Below are 16,308 nucleotides of genomic sequence, written 5' to 3'. Positions count from 1 at the left end.
CAAGTGCTTTGGGGAGGAGCCGCAGCTGACCGTGGCTAGAGAACCCAGAAGCCCCTTCTGGAGTCAAGGGTTCACCACCTCCCCCACACCCTGGGAGTCTACTTTTCCAGAACGGAAATCCTGTTCTTTGAGATCATCGTCACCAAAGGTTATATTCCTTACCAACTGCGCCATCTCCATGATAGCCCAGTAATGCTTATTACCAAGGAGAGACGGACAACCCATCATCCAAGTCAAAATCGAAACACACCACGTGTCCCCGGGGCCAGCACTTTCAGACTGGACAGTCCCCGAAGGTCGATATGGAAAGTGAAACCCCCCGTCCATCTCCTGCTCAGTGTTTCTACAGGACCCCACGCTCCACGGCCTGGAACGGGCTCTGAGGACACAGGGTCCCGGGGCCACTCCAGGGGGAGGGCTTACGTCTTCCCTCTTGTGGGGGTCAGAGCATGGCCTCGGGGTGTCAGAATGGACTAGAAGGTTCCCGAACTCCTGCAGTGAAACGGACACCACATGGCTTCACCCAAGCCTGTTGGACGCTGCACCACCACCCAACCTCGCCCCTAAGCGTCCAACTCAGACTCCCAGGGCGTTCTGGCAACGTGCTTGGGGTCGTTACCGAGAAGAGGGAGGAAGAGTCATGGGAAAAGTACAGAGAATTTGGTATTTTCTCCGGTAACAAAACACTGGGAAGACAATGCTATATTCCCCTCCCATCCAGGGGTGTCCTCACCTCTCGACGTCATTGTCCCTGTTCAGCAGCTCCATGTAATTGTCCTTCAGCCTCAGGTACGTGAAACCAAATCTGCGGGGCAGACAAACCCAGGGGTTAATGTGGACCTCTTTCCTCCTCACAGATACTTCTGTTTCGTACTTTGGGAAAGCTTTCCTTTTGGAGAAGAAATGCTTCTAGTAAAACGGAGACTGTAAGCTGTGTGGCGAAGTCAGTGCTGAATTTATTCACTGTCTGAGAAAATTCTCCACGAGCCCAGGGAACTGGACGTGGGAACGGCCGCTCGGCGCTTCACACGTGATGAGCTGCTTCCTACTGGTGACGCTGCAGGGCAGCAGGTCTGGGGAGTGGGCCCTGTCTCTACTATCAGGGGGGCCCTTCAGAGGTTACGACATCAGAATTAGGACTCTGGGAGCCTGTCAGTCTCCAGGCGGACGCTCGGTCTACTGACAAGGAAACCACAGCCCAGCTCAACACGGGGCCGCAGGGCACTCGACTCGTGACGTGCATCCAACACCGGCAGGCGCGGGAGCTCCGCCCGCACCGGCCCAGCGACGGGCTAGAGCAAGCGGCCCGGCTCCTGGTGCAAGGAGCTCACGGGAGGAGGACACACACTCGAGCACCACAGCAGCCCTGACAGTGCGCAGGCGCTGCAGCCCGTGGGCCAGGGCCCGCTGGCCTGGGGGAGCTGCTGCCGGAGGAGAGGCGGCTCAGGGGCGGTCCCTGCGACTGAATGTGCCTTACTGCCTGAGCGCTCGTTTTCCAAGAGACAGGTCTCACTCGCTCTGAGAACTCTCCCCTAGGTGCGTGTGAATACGTATGTTGAACACACAACACACACACCTGATTATCACTGTCAAATTGCAGGAAAAATGCAGCATTTAGTCCACGACAAAAACACGGTTCCAATTAGACTAGGGGTGTCTGATGCCCATGCTCCGAGGGCAGTGAAGGGGAAGGTAAGAGCCCTTGCTGATTTTTTAACTGAAGGCGGCTGACTCACTCTATGGTGAGTTTTTAACTGAAGGCGGCTGACTCACTCTATGGTGAGTTTTTAACTGAAAGCGGCTGGCTTACACTATGGTGATTTTTTAACTGAAGGTGGCTGGCTCACTCTATGGTGAGTTTTTAACTAAAGGCGGCTGACTCACTCTATGGTGAGTTTTTAACTGAAAGCGGCTGGCTTACACTATGGTGATTTTTTAACTGAAGGCGGCTGGCTCACTCTATGGTGAGTTTTTAACTGAAAGCGGCTGGCTTACACTATGGTGATTTTTTAACTGAAGGCGGCTGACTCACTCTATGGTGAGTTTTTAACTGAAGGCGGCTGGCTCACTCTATGGTGAGTTTTTAACTGAAAGCGGCTGGCTTACACTATGGTGATTTTTTAACTGAAGGTGGCTGGCTCACTCTATGGTGAGTTTTTAACTAAAGGCGGCTGACTCACTCTATGGTGAGTTTTTAACTGAAAGCGGCTGGCTTACACTATGGTGATTTTTTAACTGAAGGCGGCTGGCTCACTCTATGGTGAGTTTTTAACTGAAAGCGGCTGGCTTACACTATGGTGATTTTTTAACTGAAGGCGGCTGACTCACTCTATGGTGAGTTTTTAACTGAAGGCGGCTGGCTCACTCTATGGTGAGTTTTTAACTGAAGGCGGCTGGCTCACTCTATGGTGATTTTTTAACTGAAGGCGGCTGGCTCACTCTATGGTGAGTTTCAGATGCACAGCAGCGTGACTTGGTTCTTTACGCAGCTCACATTCTGCTACAAGTTGTTAGGAGGCTCTGGCTTAGTTCCCTGTGCTGTGCAGTGAATCCCGCACCTTCAGAGTTAAATCAGGGTCATCGGCGATGAGAACGGGATGACATGAAATTACCATCTGGAGAGAAGTGTTCTCCCAAGTGTTTGCGTGGAGCCCCGTGTCAGGAAGCAGCAACAACGCCCAGTAAAGAGACGTGAAGGAGCTGGTGGGACAGGACTCACAGGAGCGAGCGGTGAGAGAGCTGCAGCATCCAGCCCAGCCCTTCTCACGCTGTGGGACCCTGCAAGTTGCTTGACCTCAATTTTTTAGGATGGATGAGGAAGACTTGTCATAAAGGATTCTAAGACTGCATCTTAAAAACGTCTGTGAGTGTTTGCAGGGGCCTCTAGTTTATGCAGAAGTTAGGAGGGAAACCACCATCTAAGACAGCAGGAGGAAGCCACATCCACTGCCTGGGGATCAGAGGACGGCCTGAGCCCAGAGGCAGTGGCCGCCTGGCCCCCACCCCAGCGGAACGCCCCAGGCCCAGGGGCCTGGTCAGGATGCTCCCAGGACACGTCCACTGTGACGGTGGACAGCGCCCAGGACACCCAGCCTCCAGGACCAGAGTCGCCCGACACGCACCTCTGGATGCCCTCGACCAGGGCCACCTCGTCGGGCGAGGACGAGATGTATGCAGAGCGCTTCCCCGAGTCTGGTGACTTCTGGGGCCCATCCACCTCATCGTCATCCTTCACCTGGATGGTGTGGCAGAGACAGAGGGCCCGGAAAAACAGCTCCTCCCGCTCCTGAAACACAGCACAACGCACAGCTCTAAGCACGTCCACTTAAGACAGAAGGAACCCAAACAGAAGACGACAACCAACACGGCCGGGCCTGCAGCCGTCGGGGGTGGGGAGCGTTAGCTCTGCCCCTGGGGGTGGCGGCGGAGTCCAGGCCAGACGAGATGGACGTGGACGCAGGGAGGCGGCAGGTTCAAGTTTCTGGAAGGGCCTCTGGGGTGACTGCTGACGAGGGCAACGCCCCTCCCTGAGGGAGTGAGATCTGGAGCTGCAGCGGCAGGCTGTGTGTGTGCGTGTCCACGTGCGTGCGTGTGCACAACTGTGCAGCTTGTGTGAGCACAGGTGTGCCCGTGCCTGTGACTGGGTCCCTGTGAGTGTGTCCATGCGTGAGCACGCACTCACTCTCAGTGTGACGTGAGCGGTCTCCAGCCCCAACGAGACGGCCGGATTCACTGGGGACGCCCGCGGGGACGCCTGCACCCACATCTTTCCTTCCTGCGAGTCCCAGACCCCGGGACAGGAGGTGCCCTTGCTGTGTCCTGAGACACGCCCGTGGGAAGGGAGGGGGCAGGACGAGGGCGGGAAGCACGAGCACCTACCCGCCCACTGGCGCCCGGGGAGGCGTCGATCATGTCGATGGCGGAGGCGTCGGGGAGCACCTGGCCATTGCAGACGGCGTGCGGCACGCACACGTGGCCCTCCACACAGCACTCCTTGAACTCCATGTTGTTCTCCGTGAGGGTGCCCGTCTTGTCCGTGAACACATACTCCACCTGCGGACGCGGCTCTGCTGCCAGTGCTGCCCCCGAGGGGCTCGGACCCCCACCCTCTGCCCCTCCACGGTGCTCCTGCTCGGGGCTCCCACCCACGTGCCCTCTGCAGGGCAGGTCCTGGCTATCACACCCACTTAGCAGGTCAAGGCAGCACAGAGCTCAGGCCCCAAGCTGGCAGCCTGGACAGCTCAGTGGAGGGGTTCTGAACTCTCTTTATGCCAGAGACTGAAGCTCAGTCTCACTCTGCCCACCCTGACAGTGATGACCTCGGGCCATGAGGCCTGAGAGGACGGCTGGGGGAGCTGAGGGCTCACTGCCGATTCACCCCAATCCAGGCCCCCGAAACGCAGAATCAGCACCACTTAGAAAGGCCACGGGTGAGCCGGTATTGGTGAGTGAACGTCACGAGTCTGCCTAACCTGTCGACACAGAAGCACCACCTCTGTCACACAAGGAGGGGGAATCTGCTGCCGTCTTTCGGGTGTAAGTCGTATCTGCTCAGGGATGGCAGCGTCCCCCTCCGAACACCCAGGGCGTCTGCTGCAGGCTGAGAGTCACATGGCCTCTGGAAACCCAAGGACGCAGGTGCGAGGGGCTCCCCCACCAGCCAGCGAGAGAAGACAGCTCCGGAGACACTGACCTGCCCCAGCTCCTCATTCAGATCCGAGGTGTTGACCAGCGGCCCTTCCCCCATCTCCTCGTCAAACATGTCCTCGTCCCAGGTGAGGAAGTAGGAGCCCAGGAACTTCTGCAACTCCACGGTGACGTACATGGACACGGGAATGATGTAGTTGAAGAGAACCATGAAGGCCAGGAAGTCCGTGAAGGCTCTGAGGAACTGAGACGGCGCAGCGTGGTCACCGCCAGCGCTGCACAGCTGGAGCTCAGCTTAGCTGGCCCAGCTCAGCAAGTGCTGCTTTTGAATACAGGTGCTTCAGACCCAAAGGTGAAGACCACCTGGGCGTCGGGGGCCGCCTGCTTTCCTCTGTCCGCCCACTTGGGCGCCGAGGCTGGCCCAGGACGGGAGCGGCCCCACACCTGTGCTGCTGATGGGCGGGGTCGGGGGACGGCCACCTGTGAGTCACACCTGGAGACAGTGGGGGCCTCCCGCCGAGAGCCCGGAGGACACCAAACAGTGGATTACTGTTTCCTCTGAGATTCCAGCAAATGACCAAGCTTAGGTCTGGATAAGCGGCTTTTCTGTCTAGTTTCGTCCTTATTTCTGAGCCATTTAGTCTCCTGGGAGGCTGGACTGAGCTCAGGAAAGAGGCAGGGGCCCAGGCTGGGATCTGCACATGGCTCAGGCAGATGCGGTAGGCCCAGCCGGAAAACGGCACCATTTTAAGCAGAAAAAGTGGAAGTGGAAGGAAAGTCGCTCAGTCGTGTCTGACTCTTTGCAACCCCATGGACTGTAACCTATCAGACTCCTACGACCATGGGATTTTCCAGGCAAGAATGCTGGAGTGGGTGGCCATTTCCTACTCTAGGGGATCGTCCCGACCCAGGGATCGAACCCGGGTCTCCTGCATTGCAGGCAGATGCTTCACCATCTGAGCCACCAGGGAAGCCCCTAAGTAGAGGAGATTTAATCAAATTAACACACTGGGGACTTGACTGGTGGCCCAGTGGTTAAGACGCCACGCTCCCAAGGTTTAAGGTTCGTCCTTATGGATTTAGGATGGAAGCTGATACTTTTCCAGACCCGAATATTCAAATACCCAAAGAAGGCGGAGCAACCAGCGCCTATGGGGGGGCAGCTGATTCTTTCACCGTCACCAGCGTGTCTACTACCAACAGCTCATCATCCCGTGCCCCCAGGCGTCCACAGCACCCGCCCACGGGCGCCTCCGCTGTACCAGGTTCCTCTGTCTCTCCGCCTCCGTCTTCCGGTTGTACCACGGCTCGTCCCGGGACGGCTCGCTCTGCCACACGTACTTCAGCGTGGTGTTGATGAGTGCCTTGCTGATAAGGATGCACAGGTACACGACGAGGAACACGTTCATCGATCTGAAACACAAGACGGGCGTGGAGACTGGGTGCCTGCTCCCCCAGGAACCCGGAGCGGGCTGTCGAACGTCGGAATGAACACGCTGCGAGCAGACAGGAACAACACAGCAAAGGGACCCCCCGACCAACTGTCCAAGCGGCAAAGGCAAGCTTGTCTACATCTGCGTCCACTCTGGCCACTGGCCTGTGTTTGGGGCCACAAGGACAGAGCTGGGGGCAGGGAACTCTGGTGGACAGGAGCGCAGGGCACGGCCGCCCTGCTCAGGGGGCTTCTGCACGGTCTAAGGCTCTTAATTCACAGAAGCCCTGGAAACCAACGTCTTCTACTGCGAAGCATCAGCCTGTGCGTTCCCAACCTGGAGGAAGGCAGGAGGGAATGAGCGAACGCCTTGAGTAGGAAAACTGCTGAGTCCTTAGCCAGTCCTTAGGAGCCTATGAAGGAGGTCTGATTTTCCAGTATCTGAGACTGATTTGTCAATGCAGACATCTGGAAACTAAGCATCCTTCCTTAATAAGAACCGACAGCCCAACTTCACAGCTGATGCAGCCACAGGTGGGCAGAGACCCAGGATTCCACTTGGAGGTCAACTTGCCAACAGCAGACAATGGTGCCCCGACCGTCACCCCCAAATCACTAAGGAGCCAGTATCTCTTCACTTCACCACGTGTGGTCACCCAGTCGTCCACCTCAGGTTAGGGACGCAGTGTATTTTGTGAGGCAAAGAAGACACCACCTGGGCCACATTTTCTTACAAACCCAACTGTGTCCTGACTTATTATCAAAAGGATTTTACTGTTTAGTGAAGACTGTTGGCTCTGCTCACACTTTCCTCGGTGTGAGGAAAAGCGACGTAATTTCGACTTTTTCACAGGAGGACCTGATGGCGTCCACAGCTGGCCTTGGCCCAGCTGTCTGCACTCAGGTGGGAGTCTACATGTGGCTGGGTGCAAGGCCTCCACAGCCCCATGAAATAAGACGGTCCGTCTAAGATCTAAATCATCAGCCCAACCGTCGTCTGTCAGACCTCACGGAGTTGCTGATCAGACCAAGAGGAAAACGATTTCACCACTGCCGGGGTTTGCGACAGTGGAAGTCAGGATTTTTACGTGATTCAGATGAGATGGGGCGCACCAGGGTGGTATGGCTGTAGGCTCTTTATGCGATTCAATCCATGGGATATATGAGCTTACTTTTCGACAGCAGACCGCTTCTGGGACTTGGATTGGTAGTTCAGTGCCATCTTGGTCTCCATGCCCGTGTAAATAGCAACACCTGTAAAGCAGAGAGTAGATGACAGAGCAGCCGCACAGCTGTGTCTGTCTGCTGCACACGGTAAGGCACACGCAGAGAGGCACACGCGGAATTCTGGACAAAATAAAGCGTACTTTACACTTTTCTAGGCCAGCTAGCTGTTCATAAAAAGTCATACAAAAAGATTCTTTAGACCAAAGACTTTTTTTCTTCCTGCATACGTAGGGAGCAATCTGTACTTTTTTAAAAACAAGTTCAGATTCTAGTTATTTGGGTTTCCCAACAATAAGACACACTTGTGTATTACTTGAGTATCAGTTAAAACATAAAAGTTAACCCCCTGGAAATGGAAACTACTAACAAAGAAACACAGCCATTGAAAGAACTTCCTGCAGAGCGCGTGTGAATTCTCTCACAGGCACGACTTCATGCTCGAGTCACCAGCTGCAGGCGCTCAGTGCGCAGGCAGCGCCCTGACATGTCCCTGGGGGACTGTGGTCGTGCGTGCAGACTGGTTTTCTTAGGACAATTCGCCACCATAAATCCACAGCACCTCAGAGCACAAAGAGACACTTTCAGGCACCTCCACGGATTTTAACTGCTTACGGGGCCCTTAGTCTTAGCAGCTAGTGTTAATAATTCACTAATTAGAACATTTACCAAAGATTTTCTCGGTGTTCTTCAGCGTGGCTCCTCTAAGAAGCAGGTTTTCCGATCCTAATGACCTGCAAAGAGAAGGACGACAGGAAACAGGGCAGTGGAGAAGCAGCTCACAGGCTCGACACTGCATCTCACGAGGAAACCATCTCAGTGTAGATCCGCCTGTATCTGGACTATGAACTCTAGCCGAGCCCCAGGAAAGGCAGGCACTCTTTCCCTGGGGCCAGTAAGAACCGTCTGCTGGGAGATTCCCACAGTCAGCTCCATCAGGGCCCCAGACCCACTGGGTGGCCCCCAAGGCTTTGATGCCACTCCATTAGAGACAGCGAGGGTCTCACCACCAGCAGCACCAGGGCCCTCCCCAGAAGTGCCACCCCACAGACCAGCCCGGAAACCCGCCCCAACAAGCTTCACATCTGAGGCCGGCTGCGCTGGGGATGCCAAGTGGTGCCTGCGACTCACTGAGCTGTTTCTAGCACATCCTGGGGGAGTATCACACACATTAACACAGTCTGGCTTTCAGAGAGGCGCTGGGGGCTCAGTGAGGCACCCACAAGCACGCAGCCAAGCCGCAGGCCCTGGACGCAGCTGGCCTGTGAGTCTGCAGTGACCCGTGCACTGCTGTGCTGGGGCGACCGAGGAAGTTAAAAACCATTCATGTGAAAACAAGCACTTGGGACTCAACAGTGAGATGAGTCAACTCAACAGCCGACAAACTCTGCCTTTAGGGGTTCGGGGGCCAGTGGTTCCCTCTGTTGACCGAGTAATCATTTCTTCTCATTTCCCAAGAGCAGAAAGGGAATCAGAAGCAGATTCAGATTCACTAACTTTACATCTACAATGTTCTCCTGATTTTCTTTGGAGAGTAAAGGGATTTGGGGTAGAGGGGAAAATTTGCTCAAGTTTTCTTTTCATTCAATTAGCATTTGATTTCCTTTTACCAAGGGAGGCTGAGGACTTACTGAACGATATAAGCGTGAATGCATCCCGTGTACTCAGCTGACCCGGCTCAGGACCACATCAGGGTGAAGACGAGAAAGAGGGCCTGCCCAGTGGGGCGCGCTGGCTGGGACGCCCTGACCCGAGGGGTCTGCCCAGGGCCGTCCGCGGTCTCAGGGCGTGGTCCCCAGCCCGACAGCCTCGTGGGACGGGCGCCCTGGTACACACGCGTCCATTTCTGTTACAGGCACTGTCAGCCTCTGTCGGCAAACACGGCAGCGCACGTCCAAGGTGTTTACGGAAACAAGTGGCCCTTCATACAGTGTCTCTGGTGTCTAAAAATAACTTATTTTAAAAAGCACTTTGCTCCTGGTTTGGACAGGAGGATGAAGAAACATCACTCAGAAAGGATCCGGAAATTGGATATACAATTCATATCTGTCCACACCACAAATTTATAAACATCTTTAAACATCCAAATATTAAAAATCTGCTGACTTTAGTATAAATACTAAAACAAGCAAAACTAGATAAAGTATCAGAATACGGTAACAGTAATTCTCTTTCAAGAGACTCAGGCATCAACTTTGTACAAATATCAAATAAGGAAAACCAGCCGTGCTGACTTCTCCAGGTTCACCCACTGGTGCTATGGAGCCAGCTCAATCTATCCACCCTCCTTCAAATACAAATTAATCCTCACGAGGCACAAGAATACAGGTTGGTTCTCCTCACTAACCAGCCATTCACGTTTAGAACAATATGTGTTTAAGAAAGACCAAGGCAAGGCCTCCACAGGTCTGGAAAGCTCTTGCTAACCTGCTGATGAAGAGTGGGGATAAACACACGCTAAAAAGGTGCCAACTGCTTCCTTAAAACAAGCAATTCCTGGAGCCTCTCAAGGACAGAAACCCCGCAACTACTTATTCGACATTAATCTCCATTTTCTTTTCTACTTCCGGGCCAGTGTTTTCTTTAATACACACGGTAATACCAGAACACCAGCAATCTGAAGACGTGTGAACTGGAGGAAAATCAATCTCTGACCAGCAGGGTTTGTGGAAAAGGACTTCAAAGGCAGTCCCCTCAGTGCAGACCTCGAGACCTCGCGCGGGTAAAACGTCCCCAGGCCTGGGAAGCGGAGGCCGAAGAGCCCACGGCCGGGCTGAGCGGGGTCCGAAGCCTCGGGGCCGAGTCAGCTCCCAGCCGCCAGCGGTCTGGGAGTGGATGCCCAGCTGGGACCTACACTGGTCACTGTGCATCCCCTGCAGCAGGTTCCCATCCCTGGTGGGCGTGAACCCGGAACAGGCCCTTGGGAGGCACATCCCCGATGTCCAGGGCAAGAAGGTGCCCGGAGATGACCACGAGCAGATTCACGCAGCCGATCCGACGGCCTCCAAGTCAGAAGCCATTCGGCCTCATAGTCTGTTCAGCTACAGAAGGTGTTTCTAACGGGGAACCGCACCCTCCCGTCATCTGCTGTGAAGGCACCCTCAGCAGACTCTCGGGAGAACATTCTCCATGGTGTGGTTAGTGTGTTAACACATCCAGACGTATGTACCAGAGAAACCAGCCACGGGACAGAGCCCAGACTAGTCAGGCAGGACTCCCTCAAACCAGCCACGGGACAGAGCCCAGACTCTAGTCAGAAAGGGCCCCCTCAAACCAGCCATGGGACAGAATCCAGACTCTAGTCAGAAAGGACTCCCCTCAAACCAATTAAAGGACAGAGCCCAGACTCTAGTCAGGCAGGACACCCTCAGATCAGCCATGGGACAGAGCCCAGACTCTAGTCAGAAAGGAACCCCCTCAAACCAGCCATGGGACAGAATCCAGACTCTAGTCAGACAGGACCTCCTCAAACCAGCCATGGGACAGAGCCCAGACTCGAGTCAGACAGAACCCCCTCAAACCCACTGTACAGCGACCATGAACAGCTCTCATCAGGAAAAGAACCACGTTTAATTGAACGATAGACATGAAACCCCCCAGCGTTCACAAGAAGCAGAGAACTCACCTCACCACAGGGTCATTTTGATCGTTGTAAACATTTATGCGGCCGACGAACCTGGGGGCGGGAGGGTCAGGTCACTGCCAGGGCGGCGGGGGGGCGGGAGGGAACAGGACCTGAGACCCTGGCTCCTGGACCGCCCCCACCCCGTACCTCCGTCTCTAAGAAGGGCTGAGGTCCTCCCGAGAACACAGGGGTGGGGGGCTCAACCACGCTTCTTCCCCGCCCTGCTTTTACTTGCTCATGACTTAAATGACATTTCTTAAAATGACTTCTTCGAAGCACAAAAAATTCATTTTTCTTCAACACGTTTAGTTCCACGAAGCCTTTTCAAGTATCTGAACAGAGAGCTAGAGATCGGAGGGGCCTGGGCTTCCCCAGTGATGCACACACACACCCACCCCCAGCCAGCCAGGAGCCAGGCCCTGGGGGCAAGGGGCGGGGGACCCGGGAAGGAGGCCCGCTTACTTGTAGAGGTCAGGCTGGGGCTGCTCACACTCGATGGTTGCGTGGAGACTGTCGATGTCTTCCTCCGAATGGAACCCCTTTGTGTCCTGAACTGCGTAATGGGTCTGCAAACGGACAGGACATGGGGGGTCACAGCCCAAACGAGCAACACGATCTCCCCGCAGTGGGAGCCCCGTCCTGGGGCAGCCCCGGTGTTTAATGTTTATGCACATAAATAAGCCTGAGTACAAAGCCTGGCTACCGTATGGGACAGAGTCTGCAGATGTAAAACGTTGTAAGACTACAGGTGCCCCCGCGCGTGATTCCTGCACCCAAGAGGCGCCAGCACAGCGTCCTCAGCCAGCGTCCTCAACGAGCCCAGCTCTCCTCCAAAACAGACATCTGGGTTCATCTGTCCAGACTAGACGCCACAGCCCCAGCCCTGCCCCAGCTCAACGAGCCCAAGTCTCCTCCAAAACAGACACCTGGGTTCATCCGTCCAGACTAGACGCCACGGCCCCAGCCCTGCCCCACCTCAATGAGCCCAAGTCTCCTCCAAAACAGACATCTGGGTTCATCTGTCCAGACTAGACGCCACGGCCCCAGCCCTGCCCCAGAGTCTCCGAGGCCAAAAGTCTGGGTGGCGCCCGAGAACCACATTTCTAAGCAGATCCCAGGGCTGCTGGTGCTGCTGGTCTGGGACCCCATTTTGCGAAGATGGGCCCTGAGGGCACCAGGAATGGTGGACAGGTGGGCCGGCTTGGGAGGACGCCATCTCCTCCCCAACCCTGATGAGTAAGCTCGGGCAAGCGTGTGAGGATTCACAATGACGGGGGCACGATCACAGCATCCGGCTAACATGTGAAAGCTCCGGCGCGTCCCACACTGGGGAGCTTCTAAACTGTCCTCACGAGAGCTCTGTCCACATCTGACGGACAGGAGCGCTCTGCAGGTGTGACCAGTACAGGGCCCCTCCTCTGCTCTTGAGGAGACAGCTCCGGTGCCTCGAGCCCAGGAGCCCAAATACAGACGTCGGCCACAGGCCACGTGTGGACGGGTGTGGCTTCCCCCTGACCGCAGTGATGCACTGGACCCTCGAGGCATCTGCTCCCGAGAAGGGTGGCCGCATCTGGGCAGGGACGTCCCCCTTTGGGTGGGGGTGTGGACGGCAGCCCACTGCCCGTGGTCGGGTGTGAACGGCTCGCCTAGGCTGGGGAGGAGCGGACACGACCCCTCCCTCAAGCTCTGACGGCCACTGAACACCGAGCACCCTCCACCCAAAACTGCTCTCCGTACAGACGACTGTGCCACAAGGCTCCTCCCCTGGGATTCGGGATGTAGAAAATGTGAGAGTGAGTGTGGAAACCCTACAGGCATCATGTGATGAGACTGTGGTCATCCACAGGGGAGGAGCAGGGCACCCTTCAGGGCTTGCCCCTCGGGGAAGCTCCTGTGTCCACGGGAGCCAGAGCCTCAGAAATGCTGGACCCACAGGCCAGGCTCACTTTCATAAACTCCCTGCAAGAGTCTGTGTTTTCAAAACAGTGAAATCCTTAAAATTAACAGCTGTGTGCTTTTCGTTTGTGATCATTAATTAAAATTGTTTAGTACCAGCTGCCAGTACAGAACTCCACACTGAATGTAAGAAATGAATCATCATTTCTGAAAATCCTTACTAAGATACTTTAACAAAAAGATGCTCATTGAAGTAATAAGCGGGCAAAATCGAGACTCACTTTCCATACAATTCCAGTCTGGTGAAGTCACTGATTTTGACAGGTAAAATGAAAACGTCCAAATTCTAACAATCTCTTCCTTACGTCCTTAACTGGGTGCCCTCGCTAAGCAGCAGCTAAAAAGGAACGTGGACTTGCTTCTGTTATCTGGAGAGGCTGAGGGTTAGGGTGCTGGGGTGGGAAGAAGAAAGTGGGAATCGAGGAGATGCAAACGAGAGGAAACAGTCCCTGCTCTCCCTGAATGCAGAGCCTCATTCCCCGTGCAGCTTCCGGCCACCAGAGCACAGCTCTCAGGGGAAGGTGGGGGGGAGGGCGGGGTGTCCCTGAACACAGAGCTTCACTCCCCGTGCAGCTTCTGGCCACAGGAGCACAGCTCCCAGGGGAAGGAGAGGTCCCTGGACACAGAGCCTCACTCCCTGTGCAGCTTCCGGCCACAGGAGCACAGCTCCCAGGGGAAGGAGGGGGTCCCACGGGCAGAGAACAGGCATGTTACTTTGTGGCTGGACTCCCCATCCAGGCTGGCGGTGGTCACGTGGCAGGTCCCGTCCGCACGGCTGCTGGACAGGAAGATCAGGTCACAGGGGAAGGTCTCGTCCTCCTTGACCATGACGATGTCCCCAACCTGCAGGACAGACGACAGACAGCGCTGTGAACCGGAACCAGCCTCTGGGCCGGGGCTCCCACGGACGCCGTCACAGCATCGCTGGAAGGAAAGCGTGTGGATGACGCGGCTGAGAAGGGCAGCTTCCGGAGCATGTGGCCCAAACCCAGGAGAGACCAGGGAGGTCGACACACCACTGGACGCTTAGACCCTGGACACGCCACGGGGCATGATGAAAGAATGTTCTGCAATATTCTATTTTGCTATGATAGAAATACTTTGCAATATTTGAACTCCATCCAGGAGGATGAGGTGAGCGGTCATCCCATGGGCGTAAAGCCTGGGATGTGGCCACAGTGAAAAGGAGTGTGTGGTTCCAGCAGAGGACTGGCAGAGGCCATCACGACAGAATGGGCTTAACGGGCTTTGGACAAAGGTACAAAAGCCAGTCAATGGAGGAGGGACAGCCTTCCCAACAGACGAGCTGGAGCGCTCGGGCAGTCCTGGGCAAAAAGGACTTTCACGTAAAAAGTAACACAAAATCGATAAGGAACTTAATCTAAAACTATAAAAACTTTAAGGGAAAAACAAACAGGAGAAAGTCTTTGGCCACCAGGCCTTGGCAAAGAGTTCTTAACTTGACACTAAAAACATCATGCATATAAGGAAAAGTCAGTGAACTGGACTTCATCAAAATGAAGAGCCTCTGCTTAGCGAAATACCCCATTAAGGCATTTCTGGCAGAGGACCAGCGTCTAGAATATGTGAACTCTCAACATTCCACAGTAAAAACCCTCAATGAACCAAGCAGGAAGCGGGCAAGGGCCACAAATCCTAAACCAGCCCATCCTAAAGGAAATCAACCCTGAATATTCACTGGAAGGACTGATGCTGGAGTTGAAACTCCAGTACTTTGGCCACCTGATGCAAAGAGCTGACTCATTGGAAAAGACCCTGATGCTGGGAAAGATTGGGGGCAGGAGGAGAAGGGGACGACAGAGGATGAGATGGTTGGATGGCATCACCAACTCAATGGACATGGGTCTGAGTGAACTCCGGGAGTTGGTGATGGACAGGGAGGCCTGGTGTGCTGCAGTCCATGGGGTCGCAAAGAGTCGGACACAACGGAGCGACTGAACTGAAGTGAATGACACACCAGAGAAAAAGGAGTTCTGGGCAGAAGGAACACCTGCTGAGACAGTGAAGGACAGGGAGCTCGGAGGGCTGCAGTCCACGGGATCACGAAGAGCCGGACTGAACGAGGGACTGAGTAGAAGCAACAACAGCGAGAACAGGTGTCTCCGGAAGAAGACGCCCTGAGGGCAAACAGCAGGCGTGAGCTGCTCGCCAGCCACCAGGGCGGCGCATGCTGAGACCGCACGCAGAATCAGGGCCACAGAGACGAGAGGCAGTGCCAAGCACTGCTGGGGTGCTGGGACAGAGCTGGCGGGAACACATGGGTGGGCAGGCTCTCAGGGCACGGCTGGGCTGCTCCCGCTCCACTAAGACGGGGTTTCCCACGATGACCCAGCAACTGAGCTCCTGACTTTTATACCAGAGAAAAGGAAACTATATTCACGATAAAAAACCTCTACACAGATGCTCACAGCAGCTTTATTCATCATGGCCCCGATCTGGAGAAACAGCCCCACCCCCCTGGTCCACCCCCACGGACTCTCCAAGCAAAGAAAGGCGTCCAGATGCCCACCCTTGGCGAGCCCCGAGGGAGTTCGACTGTGAGAGGAAAGCCAGTTTGACAGGTACAGGCTGTGTGACCCCATCTACATAAAGACACGTCCTGGAGGTGGACCCACCTACCGCTCAGGTCGCTGAGACCCTAAACCTGCGCTACAGTTGCTTACAGCTTTAAAAATTGACCCACAGAAGAAAGGGGTTGAGAACACTGGTCGGAGCTTGCCTGAAGGGAGCAGCACTTGGGGAAGAGGGCGGTCTGCACGCAGTGACTAAAGCAATCTCAGACAGAAGTTCTGCCGAAGGCACGAGGGCCGCGTGCCGCGGGCACTCACCCGGAGCTTCCGGCTCTGCTTCCGCACCAGCCGGCCGTGCTGCACGAAGTGCACGGGGCACTGGTTCATGGCGTTGTCCGCTTTGTGGCGCAGCCAGTCCTCGTAGCCCTGCCGGGACCCAGGAAAGACGCCCGTGAGCCCTCGCCTGCTCCGGCCGGGCGGCCACACTCAAGGGCTGCTCCACGCCCGGGGAGGCTGGGCTGCGGTCCCCGGGGAAGGGGCTCTCCACGTGCAGCGGGCCAGGACGCCCAGCAGGGCTGACGGGGACCCGGGCGGGCGGCAGGTGGCCCCGAAACCGGGATTCAGCCCAGAGGACCGCAGGGCAACATGCAGGCAGGGGGCTGGCAGGGCCGCTGAGGGCCAGGCAGTCCCGGAAGGGCACAGCCCCGAATCCTCCGCCTCCTCAAGCCCTTCAGGGCTGCCGGCCCGTCGCCCCGGGTGGAGCCAGGGCAGACCCAGGCTGCAGAGGGCAGCGCCCCCACCCGCCTGGCACCATGTCCTGGCCGAAGTGGCAGGAAGGTCTCACGCCCAGGAGCCGTGGCCACCGCTCTCTGCTGGGCACCTTACACGCCACC

At 55.8% G+C, this 16,308-nt stretch overlaps 1 protein-coding gene across 7 annotated transcripts in view; it reads right to left on the bottom strand.

Moving 5' to 3' along the window:
* The window catches only part of ATP11A (ATPase phospholipid transporting 11A), a 105,941-nt gene that overhangs the window by 32,189 nt on the left and 57,444 nt on the right, over positions 1-16,308 (bottom strand). For all 7 annotated transcript variants that reach the window (XM_070800505.1, XM_070800504.1, XM_070800507.1 and 4 more), the window contains 11 exons: positions 15,734-15,841; positions 13,599-13,727; positions 11,391-11,494; positions 10,929-10,979; positions 7,973-8,037; positions 7,252-7,333; positions 5,910-6,060; positions 4,694-4,891; positions 3,880-4,053; positions 3,123-3,286; positions 734-805 (listed from right to left, as the gene is read on the bottom strand). In XM_070800505.1, coding sequence (XP_070656606.1) covers positions 734-805; positions 3,123-3,286; positions 3,880-4,053; positions 4,694-4,891; positions 5,910-6,060; positions 7,252-7,333; positions 7,973-8,037; positions 10,929-10,979; positions 11,391-11,494; positions 13,599-13,727; positions 15,734-15,841 — 1,298 coding nt within the window. The remainder of the gene's footprint in view (positions 1-733; positions 806-3,122; positions 3,287-3,879; positions 4,054-4,693; positions 4,892-5,909; positions 6,061-7,251; positions 7,334-7,972; positions 8,038-10,928; positions 10,980-11,390; positions 11,495-13,598; positions 13,728-15,733; positions 15,842-16,308) is intronic.

This window comes from Bos indicus, chromosome 12, assembly GCF_029378745.1.
Source record: "Bos indicus isolate NIAB-ARS_2022 breed Sahiwal x Tharparkar chromosome 12, NIAB-ARS_B.indTharparkar_mat_pri_1.0, whole genome shotgun sequence".
Taxonomy (NCBI): domain Eukaryota; kingdom Metazoa; phylum Chordata; class Mammalia; order Artiodactyla; family Bovidae; genus Bos; species Bos indicus.
This window is presented reverse-complemented; position numbering and strand designations above follow the sequence as displayed.